Raw genomic sequence first — 14,804 nt, 5'->3', positions numbered from 1 at the left:
GATGGAAGGAGAGTTCTTTAGTGGCAACTGTTAGAAAAAGCCTGGACTCACCTGAATTCCTGCAATATTCCCACTTCTGAGCGCACAGACTGACACTTGACATTGACGTTGGGAACCCGGTGTAGTGTCCAGATGCTCCCCCAACCTTAGCTTATCTTCTGTGGCGATCAAGAACACTTGTGATTACGAGCAGCCTGCCGGATGGAGTTTGAGGGCTCTTTTTAAGCGCTGAAGAAAAATCAGTAGCTAAGGAATAAAATCACAGCAACTGGGGTATAATTGGATGTAGATTTTCTATGATATAGCAAAAACTGGTTTTTTTCCCCTTCTCAAGGCCATTGCTAACGTTATCCCTGAGACATGGTGAATGAAAATGTCAATGATTTTGGCAATTTATCACAAACCACTTAAAGCACCATCTACGTTGTGTTCACATAAGATAATTCACGAATGCAGAAAATAAGAACGAAAGTAAATATCTTGTCTTCTTTTTTTATTTTTGCTTGTAGAATAGCAAGTGAGAATTTAACCCCTGTTCAAGACAACCTTTGCGCGTGTTAGCAATAAAATGTGTTGAAACATGAGACTATCACACTTGGATATGTTCGACCTCAATACACTGTGAGACAAGACCAAATTACAAATCCAGTCATTACGAATCGTGGAGTATGAGCTGGCAGTTGTTTAATCAAAAAGAACTCATTTAATCCTGTGCCTAACATCCAGAAATGATACAGAAATAAAATGCATCTTCCTCTCTCTCCCATGCAGGAGAAATGTGTACGATAAAACAGTGAACTGGGAGAACCAACATAAATTTCAGCTGAGATACAAAAAATCCCTCCCTTCTCTGCCCAGATGAGAACCTGGACTCTACCAAACAGCAGTGAGAGAGGCCGCCTCCAAAGTGGGGTGTATACAATGCAGGGGGTATACAAGGAATCCATAGGAGTATTGTTACAATGCAGAGGGTATCCAAGGAATTCACTGGGGTGTGGGATAAAAATAGTTCAACTTCTAATTATATCTATTACTATATCCCTTCAAATTTTGCTTTTTTCCATGTTTTATGATATATGTAATGTGGTAGTACAACAGTCCATGCACACACTAGGATGAATAATTGTAAATTACATAGGGTTATGTTCAAAACAATTTCGGAGACATCCTGCCCAGAGAAATAAAGAAAAGAACTCTTACGCCCATCCCCAGCACCCCCAAAACTGAGGCTCCCTTCGCCAGTAACATCTTCTGTTCCAAGAGAAGGTCTGAGAATGACGTGTGAACCTCATTGTTTCTTCCCAGAGAAGAAACAATGCTACTCTCTCAGCTTCCCTAGATATAGCTGCTGTTGAGAGATAATTATCCTAACACAAATGATACTTTGGTCTACAAATGAGCTGAAGAAAACCATCAATCTATTTCTGTGTCAGGTAGAACTTGGTGGGTCCTGTACAGACTATTAATTTCATGGAGAATAAGCTACAGGGGAAGCAGATAAATCATTACCAGAGTGAGAGCAGACCCAGTGAATTCCTATCAATTCTCCTATTTTCTTATTCTTGCAGGGAGCAAAATGACAAAGTATTTATATCCCACTGTCTTTGATGTCTCTGTTTATCACATTAGGGGAAAAATGCTTCTGACACCACTGGGACATGTTTTATTCCAAGTTTCAGGAATTCAATCCCAAATGATTTATACAAATTAACAGATTATGAACAGAGAATTACAATCTCTACAGTCTTTAAATTCTATCATTTTCAGTTTCATAAAATAAAAAACACAACATTGCTTTTCCTTTTGTTTATTGTAGGCAGCACAGAATTCTAGAATTTGATTTACATAAACAAGTTACATTTATTTGAAAAATAATGTTAATTGTTTTTAATGAAAAATTTTTAATTAAAAAATAAAAAATTAAAGTTCAGGCAACTACAAGAGCGCCTGGAACTTTCAATGTAATTTCAACGACTTACACTCCTATTCAAAATTAATTTCTCCAAAGTTCTCCATAATGTATTCACAAACCCTATCAATGTTTATTTGTTAAAGTCAGTGTTTTCAGAAACTGAAAGAAGCATTATATAATATTTCCAACAGAGCCTCCTTCCATCTGTCCTTCTATAGTATTTTTCATCCATGGTTTAAACATAAGAACTGAGCTTGAAACAGAATGGCTGGGAAGCCCCCAAAGGGTGTAGCACTCCATCACTTTGCACTGTATTTCCCATTATTCACCCGCCAATGCTAGCAGCCTTGCCAAAGTGCTCTTGGGCTCTAGTCAGGAATCTTCCTCACCCTACTAAAAGTAGGTAGGGACTATATAATCCACAGGAAAATATAAACTCCACTCTTTGATATAAACTCCATCAGGACAGAGATAATTATCTATTTCATTCATCCCCGTAACTTCTGCACCTAGAGGTGTTATTCGGCACCCAGTTTATATTTGTTGAATGAATAAATGAATGAATGGATGAAGGAAGAACCTACCTTTATATCTCGCCCTGTCATTTCCTGGGCCCTTTAAAAAAATCCAATCTGGAAGGTTTCTCCACCATGCCCATCTCCCTGCTGACTTTCTATGGTTGTTACGTGTAAAGGCATCTTCCAAACTCCTGGCATTCCCTACAACATGGAGGGGCCTACTGAATCCCTAAGCTTTAAGTCCATGCTGCTCAACTATTCCAGCCCTCCAATTGCTGAGTAGAGGACATTTATCAGAAACATATTCCTTTTTTTACCTAATAAAGCTTCCTTAGCATCAAAAGTTAGCCAGTTATGCAACAAGGGTATACATAGGAGAATAAATGAGAGTCAATTGACCAACTCAAACTCAAAAGAACCCCTATATGTGCAGCCAAAATCTCCTTGCACATAATAGGCTTTCAATGGATATTAATGAATTGGATAGTAAACTACAGAATGACAGTGCGAACCTGATATCTCTAGAGCATTTGATTAGCTCTCATTTTATCTGATGGGCAAGATAGTGAAATGTGAATTGGTCAATATAGTGCTAGGAGGGGGACTTGCTGGTAGATTCAGACTGGTGAACGGCTGTCAGCCTGGTAGAGCAGCAGAGGGTTCTAGGTCTTGGTTCATAATGGGTTTACCAACAACTTTACCTCCATTTCTGTTGAAGGTCTTGGTTGAAGGGCCAACCTTCAACCAGGGCTAGAAGTGAAACAGAATCGTAGTGAAAGGATGAGAACTAGAATTTGACAATTCTCCCACATATCTACCTCATTGAGATCAATGCTTTCCTGGCTCATGTGATTTCTCTGAATTAGGTCACTACTCTAGAGTCCATGCATTTCATTTCTAAACTAATCTCCCTTTGCCCACATTGTATGCTTCTATCTCCTCTACATCTTTCAGAAATACTTGTCTGGCCTCCATTAACAGAAAAGGAAAATAATTCCAATTTTGAGATGTCTTCCATATTTTCAACTCTACAGTTTACACTCTGCAACTTTCATCCATGTCTGTCCTGGTACTGCCCTCTAGGCCCACGTGATAAAGGCAAACTCTCTTCCTCCTGACAGCCCACTAAATATCCCAGGCAGTGCTTGTGCTCCTCTCCCATCCCACTCACCTTTCCACCTGAGTCTACTTTTCTTCATTTCCTAAAATAAAAATGGCTAAATAATGTTAGGACTCATTAACAAGGTAATTCACAGAAGAAAGTAAAAATAGAACTTGGGATTCTATTTACTCACTTTTTTTTTTATTAGAAGTGATGTCAAGTTCTTAATGACTCATTTAAGAAATTCATACAGCAGCCACTAACATCAGATGCCCAAACAAAGGGGGATAATGTTTGCCGAATATGGGTGCCAAAATCATCTTTTTGAGAAAGGAAAATGTTAGTGGCATCTTCCTTCCTCGGATTATTCATAAAATCACAGAATTTTAAAGCTGCTAGGGGCCAACCCATTCATTTCATAGATGCTGAAACTGAGTCCCAGCAGAGGTATGTAGCTAGCCCAAGGTAGGGTTGCAGCAATGTTAAAAGCACCTGAGGCATTTTAGCCATCTCCAAAGCAACCAATTGTGATCCTCTAATGTACTGGTGTCCATCCTTTCCTCTAAACTCCTCATTTCTCAATAGCATCAGCTCATTAACTCTCCAAGAAATTAAGTTTACATGGTTATTATTACAAATATGATAGATTTTAGAACTAAAAAAATCCTAAAGAACTGTCAGCTCTCCTAGTTCTCCAGTACAAGAAACTGAAAGTCCAGGAGGCCTGGTCAACTCATTTGAAGACACACTGCCATTTAGCAGCAGCAGCAGAGCCAGCAAAGGAGCCCACGGGTCTTCTGATTACAACCTAGACCTCTTTAGAGTTCTACACAAAGAACTGGCTAAATACCATCAATATTATAAACCTGAGTTTTTTTTAATCTAAAATATGCATTTGTGACTTATACAATCTAGTTCCTTAAAATTGTATGTGAGTTCTGTCTTATGGAAGTACTGGGCTGGACAACCATCTGTCAGAAAGATGTAGAAGGGAGTTGAGCAATGGATGGGAGGTTGAATTCGATGTACCTCTAATGTACCTTCTACCTCCAAGATGACTTGATTCTGGACTGCCCAGGAGATATGCACCTCAGCTCGCCATGAAGCTCCCAGAGGTGGGGACTGTGCAGTCTCTTGTGAAGTCCCTCCCCTGCTGTTGGGTTGGTTGGAGTCTGCCCTGCTTCTTCCAGACACTACTCTATATCCAATTTACATGCAATCATACACTCTAGGCAAAGAAAGAGTGTAAGGAAATGCAGCTCTGTCATTTCCAAAGACAGACTACTCTGCTTAGCTTTCAAAATTGCCTTGCCTAAATGAGCATTCCATAACTGAGCCTCCAAATTCAGCTTTAACAGTTTGCTCATGTACTATGCTACTATCAGAATTAATTATGCAGTATCTTCTTGAGGAGAAATCAGGTTTGGATACAAGGTAGGAGAGAAAAGAAAAAGGCGCACTTCCCAAAGGAAGGTTACTGCATCCGATTCCCCTAAAAGTGCTGGAATCCTTCCATGCATAGACAGATTTTGGATGGCAGTCCCCAACTGAGCTAGCCACGGATAGAAGGAAGTTGACATGTTTGAAAAATGAAGAAATGCCAGCTAACAAGATTCCGTAGGCCAACATATTATTAACCCCTCCTTTCTATGTAATTTCACTCCAAGCTATAATTCAACACAAATCTGTTCGTTTGCTTTTAAGCTCCTGAACAACTACTGTATTAAAATGCACTGATCTGGGACTTTTTTCCTTTTTTGCAAAAATAAGTCCAAGGGAAAGGAGGCTTAATAAGTTTTTATCTCAGAGAGCAACATTTTATATTAAGGGTCAAGTTCTGAAAGTTAGAAGGAAGCCTTACACACCAGACTGCTACATTGAATATTTTTACATGCATGAGATTATAAAAGAAAATTTCAAACTATCTGCTTACTGGCATGGGAGGCAGGTGTAGGATATATTCTAGAGAGCAGATTGATACTCTACAACTCAGTGCTAAATAACAAACAAAACAAACAATAAAAGCAACCATACAAGGTATCACAGCCATAAGACAGAGTGGTTCTATAGAAACAACGTGTGGAAGTCTGGAAAGCCCTATTTTAAAGAGCTTAGGCAGGTTCTCTCCCCCCTCCCGCTGAGACGCCTAGACACCGATCGGTGCGAGGGATTTAACCAGGAAGGCTGAAAAAAAGCCGGTGTCCTATCTGCACACAGCCGCCTCAACTGACAAAGTAAGGGCACCTAAGGTCAAGTGCACACACACACACACCTTGCACCTCGGGTGTGCGCAGGAAGGCTCCTCGGGCCTTCTTAGCTCCCCAGTACACCTGACCGCCCAGCTGAGACGAATGCTGCCAACCCCGGCACGATGCAAGAGAAAAACCTTTCCCCTCTTTTGAGGTTTGCACCACTTTTCTTCCAAGGGTCATTTCTAAAAGGAAGGCATAACTTGAGCGAAGGAGCCCGGCTGGGGAAGGTTCAGTCTTTTTGATTGCTACCCTCAAGCAGCGTCAACGAAACACACACCTGCGTTCCAAGTCGGGTTACAAAGACAGCGAAGGACCCAAGGAGAGGAAGGAGAGGGGGTTGACAATCGCAGGAAAGAAGATAAGGGGGCAGGGGAGGACGGGGTTGTGCAAAGGCACGGACTTGAGGGAACGGGGAAGGAAGATGAGGAGGAGCAGATACGGGAGGAACAAGGGGGTCACGGAAAGAGAGAAGAGGGAGAGAGACCGAGAGTCGAAGGGAGGAAAGGGAAAGAAGGAAGGGAGAAGGGCAGAGAAGGCGGCGAGGAAGGATGAAAGAATGTGCCGGGAGCTGAGCGCCGAGCCGCGGCGGGGGAGGTGGCCGCAGGGACCCGCGCGCCCTCGGGGAGCCGCGGGCTGCGCTCCACGCGCTGGCGCCCAGGCTGCGGGGCGCGGCCGCCGCTCACCTTTCAGGATGAGGGTGTCGATGTCCCGGTCGATGCCCAGGAAGTAGCACTTCCTCCAGAGGCCCGAGTAGGTGGCGAAGAGCGGCCGGCCGCACTCGGCGTCCAGCCCGCCGAGCCCCAGCAGCGAGCGCCAGGACTCGGGGTCCGCGCGCCCGGGGCCGCCGGGGAGCAGCCGGCGCCCGAGCGGGGGCGCGTCCCGCAGCGGCAGGTGCGACAGCGGCATCAGGCGGTTCTTCTGGTCCGGGGGGTCGGCGCCGGCGCGGCTGCGCTCGCAGCCCTCCTTGTGGCGCCGGGGGTCGGTCTCGTACCAGTGGTCGGTGAAGATGGCCGTGACGAGCAGCCCCAGGGAGCAGAGGCTGAGGCCGAGGCTGAGCGCGGTGACCAGCGCCCGCGGCTCCATGGCTCTCCCGCGCCGCCGCCAGACACAATGCACTTGGCCTCGGCGCTCCGCCGCGCGCCCGCCCGCACCCCCCCACCCCCGGCCGCCCGCCCTCCCCCGGCCTCCCCGCGCGCCGCGCCCGGCCCCGCCGGCTCCCGCGCCCCCTGCCTCCGCCCGCCCTCCCCGCCCGGCCCCGCGTCTCCCCGCGCTGCCCCGCGCCGCGCTCACTTTCGCGCCCCCCTCGCCTGCCCCCGCCCCCTGCCGCGCCGTGCGCACCTCGGGCCCCGCCCGCGCTGCTCGCCCCTCTCCCCACCTGCAGAGCTCCCGGCCCGCCCTCCTCCCCCGCGACCCCCTGGCCGCCCTCACTCTCTCCTCTGCCTCCACTTTCCGTCAACTCTCTCTCCCCTTTGCCACTTCTTTTGTCCCTCTCTCCTGGACTCGTGACCCTTTTCTGTCTCCCCCACCTACCCGGGAGCTCACGGCCTCCTGTTCGCTTCGCTCCGATGACCTTAAAAGACATCACCCACCCTCAGCAGACTCAAGCTTGTCACTTGTTCAGTTGATTTCGGCCCGCGCCCCCTTTGGTTGGCAGGAGGCAATCCCTTCCAGGGCGGGCCGCGTGGCGCTGGACTCTTTGGGGTCTTGATCCGGGGCTAAGGACCCTTTCTCCTGCCGCCTCTGGGACCCCTGGCCGCGACCATTGCTGTCGCTGTCCCTCCCACTCGCCCAGGGCAGCCCCTCAGCATTCCTTCTGCCCAGCCCCTCTTCTGAAAGAAAAGCCTACCGAGGGTCACCGGAGCTCTACGACGGCCAGCGATTGTCTCCACTTCATTTCAGCCTCCTCTGAGATGGACTGCTCCTCCGTTGACCACCTCCCTCTGGCACCAGAGTGACGGCCTCTTTGACGGTCTAGAGGCGCTCGGGGTCAGTAAGCCTTGCAGTGGCCCTGCTCTGTGAGGTGATTATTGCCTTTGAATAAGGCAAACCTCCAGTAATAAATCAAAGTAATGATTTTCTTCTGTGCAAGTTTCTGCATGGACTGGGTGGGTAGGCCAACAAGCAAGCCATGCTTCGCACGGAAGTCAACATTTTAGCTCCATCCTGTTCGATCACAGCACTGGCAGTTCCAGCTGTGGTTTCTGCGAATGGCAGGCGGATTCACATTTGCTAAAAAGGAAATGTTAGGACCCAGGGACTGAAAGAGTTCATTGCTTGATGCTGGGTGGTCTTTATAACAGAGGTAAGATACTCTGTGCCACTCAGGTCCTTGGCACCACTGTCTGAGAATACCATGCTGGATGAAGCCAGAAATGGCAATTCTTGTGTTCTTATGCTATGGAATATTAATGACCAAGAGATTATGAGGCATTCATTAGATGCTAAATGTCATTACTCCACGATTTAATGGGACATATTAATTAGTGCCCCACACTGATTGGCATTAATGTGATTTATATATCTCCTCTTGAATGACATCTGTAAGGTGGTATAAGAATCTTGCTCGGATTTATTTTTATTGCTGTTTGTGTTCAGCATCCTCAGAGGGTATGTTACCAAAGAAGACAAATTTTCCCCCTTGTGAGCTGTCCAGTTCCCAGATAGATCACTTAGCAAATCTTTCAGTCATAGTGGACCCTGGTGCCCATTTCTGCTGACTGGACAATGTGAATTATTGCTTGGGTTTTCTCACAGCTTCAGCAAGATCTATGGTGAGGTCTAGTCTAATTAAGGAAGACAAAGAATCATAATTTCAGCGTTCCTCTCACCGATAAGCTTTTCCTTTGCAGGAAATGCTAAACTCATCAGATAAGTCTTATCTGGATTTATACAAAAATGATGAGACTTAGAAGCCTTCTTTTATTTATACTCTATAATATGTGTAAAATCCTGGATCTTTATAGATATACCCAGAGAGAATACCTTTAACCATGAGTTCACAGTTGGCATCTGACATTCACTCAACTTAGCACGTGTCCCTTTATTTTAAACTATCCTTTTGAGGTAAAGTTATTGCAAATCTTACAAGTCCAAGGAATCTTTAGCAAGTCCTCACCCCCATTTTCAAACATGGATGTACTGCAAGAAACAGATATTCAAAATTTCAGAGTCCCCTGATCATCCACATACAGTAATCCTGTCTCCACCTGAAGCTAGAAAGAAACCTCTTTTTCAGGCACTTCTGTTTTAATTTAAGAGAACATAGTATTCTGCCTCATTTTCCTAGTCAGAAGTCTTTGATCATAACCTTCTTAGAAAATAGCATTATCCTTGAAGTTCATTTATATTTGTGTTTAAAACCAGTCTCGGCATATAATCCAAAGGTTACTATATGATGGATTACTCTTGACAGTATTTCATAAAAAATGTCACATGTTACAAATATGGGCCAGCTGTGCGTAATGAGCACGCTGCCTCTGCTGGTGCAGCATGAATGCCCTCGCCAGTGATGTGCCATAAGATGTGCACACAGGCTTTGCTACAGCAACTGCACATTGCTTTCATTCATGTTTTAATTTTTTTCTACTTTTGAATATTTCCAACAATGAAATATCACCCACTCACCTGCACTAGGTAAGGGGCTTGGGAATGCAAAGATGAAAAATGGATCCCATTTTTAAGATGTTCCCAATCTAGTAGCGTGTGACAGACACCTAGACAGGCAAATTCTATAATGAAATAGGAACAGTGTGTTATAGAACTCAGATGATGAAATGACCAGCTGCATGGGCAAGTCAAGGAGACTACATAGGACAGTAACTTCTGAGTTAGTTCTCAAAGGTTGAATTAAACTTTGCCAAAAGGATATCAGCAATATTACACTGGCATTACATTCAGAATATACTTCTTTGATATGTTTCTACTGCACAAATTTGGAGGCTTCAGTATTTTGGACCACTGTAAAATGAGTATTTTTTCCTGCATTTTTAAATCATGAAGTTGACATGTTCTAATGACTACCAGCTAGCTACTTCTGATGAGCTGAAGCAGAAGTCTAAGGCAGCATACTGTGGATGAGGGAAGTTAGCCTGGCAGGGAGTCAAAACGATGTGAGATCAAATATCCAGCCAGAACACTTGGCACGTCTCAGCTTTGGCTATTCCATGATCTCAACATTTTCAAACTTTGCCTGCTTTTCGATTGTCTTAAATTTCTCTTCTATCTCCAGACCTAATATCCCCAGTGCATTCCTCAGAGAACAACAATGTCCTAAAATGACAGGAATGGAGGCAGAGAATTTCTACTTGTCTTACCTTATTATTGAACTCAACATGACCAAACTAGACTCATATATTTCCCTGTGGTCCAGCTGTCCCTCTTAGCCTGTCTCTCTCTCCCTGTCTCTCTCTCCCTCTCTGTCTTTCTCTCCATCCCTCTTTTCTTCCTTCCCTCTCTCCTCCCTCTGTCTCTCTCTTCTTTCTCCTGTTGACAAGTCACTCAAGTCTCTCAGAACCAATATTATAGAATTAACTATCTCATTCACAAACTCATTGGGATTTCTCCTTTGAAATCTCTTTTCTATCCATTCCTTTTTCTGTATTTCTATCCCTGGCTATTGCCATGCCTTTGTTATCTCACAACTGAATTACTATTACAGCTTCTTCCTTGGTCCCTCTAATTCCAGATCAGCCCTTCCTGTAGTTATCCTGGTTACTGTTGCCAAATGCATCTTCCTCAAATGTTACTTTGTATTACCCTTCAGCTTCCAACCCCCCTTTCTAGGCTAAAGAGAAGATCCACTATATTACTCGAGAGTCCTTCTTTGTTTACTGCAGAATTCCCACAGCATTTAAACATCCCAGCCGATTTGTGGGCCATGTTTAAATATTTAGAAAACAAAATGCTTTTCCCTTCTCCAGACACACCCTAATATCTAAATGCTTTATGACATCCATTTTATTTCTCTTTACATTCATGAAATTCCTTAAGTAAATATATTCCTTATAACAAGGTCCACGCACGTGCACCCACACACACACACACAAAGATTTCCAGTTATCACGAGCAATGGCAGTGATTTATTGACATACCTATACTAGACAAAAAGGACCTTCACCCTTTATGCCCAGTGCTGAGACCAAAAGCAGTGTCTACTTTATTTCAAACATTTGGATTCGTTAGAATTCAGACTGTGCAGTCTAACCAAAACCACACACGGGTTTTCATAAAGAGTGAAAATTTTTCTCAGTAATAACAGAATTTTTTTTTCTTCTGGCAATTATGTGGTTGATCTACAATATGTCATTTCTTCTGCAAATATTTGAGGTATCTTTTGTTAAAGTCATCACTCTCGATGTTTTCTCCTAAAACAATTTCATTTTAATTCAACACCATATACTGGACACCTCTAGGGTAAAAACTATTGTACTAGGTCACACTGGGTTATGCCAAGATGGATAAGACCTGGCTGTATCCTTGGAAAGCTTTAGGTTAATGGAGGAAGAAGACAAAAAGGCAAGAGGCCACCATGTGGGGTAGCAAGGATGAGTGCTGTGGCAGAGGCAGGGACAAAATGCAACAGGAGCACCTGGTACAGAGCGGTTGCTTTCCATCGTGAAGAACAGGGGTTAGCCGAGGGGAGTAGATGCTGTCTAAGTTAGGCATTGGTCCAGGGCAAAGCCAAAAGCAAATTTTAGCACCTACCCTGGTGCTCTTCTATTCTCCATGCAAGTGGTAAGTCATCTTGGCAGTGCCATTTTGTCACTGCCTAGAAGCCTGGAACCACAAAATACCATGAGAACCTCGAAATAGACAGTGCCTGATAAGTTTCTCATTTCACTGACACACCGCAGAATGTCACCATGATTTTTCACATGCCTGGATTGAGCTGTTTCCTTTTTGGAGCCTTCAAGCACATATGGTGGGAAAATACGTTTAAAGAAACCCATAACCATGTCAGTCCCACTCAGAGTGTGATGTTTTAGCAGATGGTGGCTCATTAATTGCCATACCTAACTGTACTGTGCCTTATCTGAGGGTATGGATAATGGGTCTTTGATTTGGGGTCTAATTGGCTCACTCAAACCAGATGTTTGACATCCGAGACAGAATTGGCTGTAAAACCTCCAAATCTCTCCAATTCACAGCTGCCTTCACCATGGCCCCATAAACAGAAAAGTCAGTATTTCCAGGTGTCTCCCCCTTTACCTGCAAACCTCCACTCTCAGCTGTGCCTCCTGAGAGGTGCCATGCTCTGGGTAAGGAACTGACCATCAGAGTCAGATCTCATGTGCATCACAGATTCCCTGCTTCCTACCTACACACCCTTAGTAAGATACCTAACTTCTCTGAATCACTTGAGTTCTGAAAAACAGGTATAATAATGTCTGTCTCACAAGATTTATGATGCATTAGCATGTGATGAGAATGTTTCTTCTCATATCCACCCCCACTCCCTCCTCCTCTTCTCTTCTCCATCCATGTCAACACATAAACATGCTTCAAACAACTCAGAGCCCTGGTTATATTAATTTAAATAAATCTGACAATTTAAATGTCATAAATGCAAATGGATTTATAATTTATTAATGACACATGATTTTTACATATTATTTATTTATATTATTTGAACCAGAAGGGGCACTACTATTATCACTCCTTCAGTTAACATTTATTGAACCAAGTACTGTACTAGGTACCAGAGACATTGGAATGAATAGAAAGCATCCCTGGTAGGAGAAGAGGGCCAATAAACAATTGAACAAACAAAATAGTTGCACATTACTCATGCAATGAATGAAATAAATAGGGTGATGTCATAGGCAATAACTTAGGCAGTAGGTCTGCTTTAGATAGAATAGTAAGGGAAATTTTAAGCTGAGACCTGAAGAAATGAGGCTGTCTTTTCAAGAACAAAGGAGAGAACATGACAGGCAGAGGGAACAGCCAGTGCAAAGGTCCTGAGGCATGAAAGAGCTTAGTATCACTGAGAAACTGAAAAGAAATCACTATGGCTAGAGAATAGTGAATAAGGAAAGTGACACGAGATGACGTTGCAGAGTAAATCAATACAGCCACATCATGCATGACCTTGAAACTTTGAAGAACATAAGCAGGGGAGGGGCATGAATCGATCCTTTGTTTTAAATGCCACTCGGACTTCCACATGAAATAGGGATTAGAAAAGGGATGGTAGTATGAAAGACCAATCAGGAGGCTACTGCAATAGTCCTGGCATGAGGTAATCATAACTAGGATCAAGATGGCAGTAGTGGAGACAAAAAGAAAGGAGTGGCTACAGATATGCTCTGGAGTTTGAACTCACAAGACTACTGTGAGTCCAGATGAGGGAAAGGAAGAATCAAGCACTATACTTGTATTTCTGGTTTGAGTGCTTGGATAGTAGAACCATGCACTGTGCTGGGGAAAACTGGAGGAGAGCAAAAATTACAGTTTGGGGTATGTTAAGTTTATGATGCCATTTAGATGTTTCCATTGGTTGAGCAGTTGGATATGCAAATCTGAGAATAAGGGAAGCAGTCTGGACTGGAGATTTGGACTTTGGAGATGTCAGCATATAGGTGTTATATGCATATAGATGTTTAAACTCATGTGGCTGAATGAGCTTGCTTATGGGTAAGTATGGCGAGAAAATTAACTGTGATTCTTGGTTCTGAGGCATTCTCCATTTAGAGCTCCATTGAGGGAGTAGGAGAGAAACCAAAAAAAGGCATGTCCCCAAAGTCAAGACAAGGAAGTCTCATGACATGATGACATAGCGACAGGGCAATATAAAGCCTAAATGTGGAGTCAGGGAAACTTAGATTCTAGTGTGATTTGGGGCAATTACCTAGCCCATCCAAGCTTCTGTTTCCCATATCTGTAAAATGGGGATACAAGTAATAATATCCTTCTTGGGTTTGCTATGAGAATTAAACCACATAATGAATATAAAGTACTTATTTTTTTAGGTTTTATATTATTAACATGTATTCATTTTAATTAAAATTTATATACAGGGAAATATACATATCTTAAGTGTTGAGTTTTTTCCCGCCATCATGATTTTATTTTTCAAGATCCTTATATAGTTATCGCTTCATTTTTATATTAGAATTTCTGATCTAGGAGGAATTTATGTGCTGGAAGGAGCAAAGTAAGAATTCAAATCCCCTTTTATCCCTGTATTAGCTAAGGTTCTCTAGAGAAACAGAATCAGCAGAAGATATCTGTAAATATAAAATTTACAAAAGTTTCTCAGATAGAATGGGGGAAAACTCAACTTCCCCAAGTTGAATTCTTGATATTCTCACAAGCAGTGTGGGCAACCAAAGCTATAGGCTAAGCCCCCAGTCTTGGGGTTTGTTCATATGAAACTTAACCCCACAGGGTATAAGTTAAGCCTATTTAAAATTAGGCCTAAGAGTCATCCCCAAGAGAACCTCTTTTGTTACTCAGATATGGCCTCTCTCTCCAGCCAACATAGCAAGCAAACCCACCATCCTCCCCCTGTCTACGTGGGACATGGCTCCCAGGGGTATGGATCTTCCTGGCAACAGAAGATCTGTGGGACAGAAATCCCAGAATGAGCTGAGATTCAGCATCAAGGGATTGAGAAAACCTTCTCGACCAAAAGGGGGAAGAGTGAAATGAGACCAAGTGTCAATGGCTGAGAGATTCCAAACAGAGTCGAGAGGTTATCCTGGAGGTAATTCTTACTTATTAAGTAGATATCACCTTATTAACCAAGATGTAATGGAGAGGCTGGAGGGAACTGCCTGAAAATGTAGAGCTGTGTTCCAGTAGCCATGTTTATTGATGATGATTGTATAATGATATAGCTTTCACAGTGTGACTGTGTGATTGTGAAAACCTTGTGTCTGATGCTCCTTTTATCTACCTTGTCAACAGATGAGTAGAACATATGGAATAAAAATAAATAATAGGGGGAACAAATGTTAAAATAAATTTAGTTTGAAATGCTAGTGATCAATGAAAGGGAGGGGTAAGGGGTATGGTAT

The 14,804-nt window shown here is 43.5% G+C and overlaps 1 protein-coding gene across 3 annotated transcripts in view; it reads right to left on the bottom strand.

Moving 5' to 3' along the window:
• TMEM178A (transmembrane protein 178A) overlaps window positions 1–6,867 on the bottom strand; it is a 57,806-nt gene extending 50,939 nt beyond the window's left edge. The window contains exon 1 of one of the 3 annotated variants that reach the window (XM_077135080.1): window positions 6,468–6,867. In XM_077135080.1, coding sequence (XP_076991195.1) covers window positions 6,468–6,867 — 400 coding nt within the window. Of the gene's footprint in view, window positions 1–51; window positions 187–2,496; window positions 2,618–6,467 lie in introns of those variants that run through there. The other 2 variants (XM_077135082.1, XM_077135081.1) reach the window with 2 other exon arrangements.
• Between the last annotated feature and the right edge of the window lie 7,937 nt (window positions 6,868–14,804).

Source organism: Tamandua tetradactyla, chromosome 17 (genome assembly GCF_023851605.1).
Source record: "Tamandua tetradactyla isolate mTamTet1 chromosome 17, mTamTet1.pri, whole genome shotgun sequence".
In the NCBI taxonomy this organism is placed as follows: Eukaryota; Metazoa; Chordata; class Mammalia; order Pilosa; family Myrmecophagidae; genus Tamandua; species Tamandua tetradactyla.
This window is presented reverse-complemented; position numbering and strand designations above follow the sequence as displayed.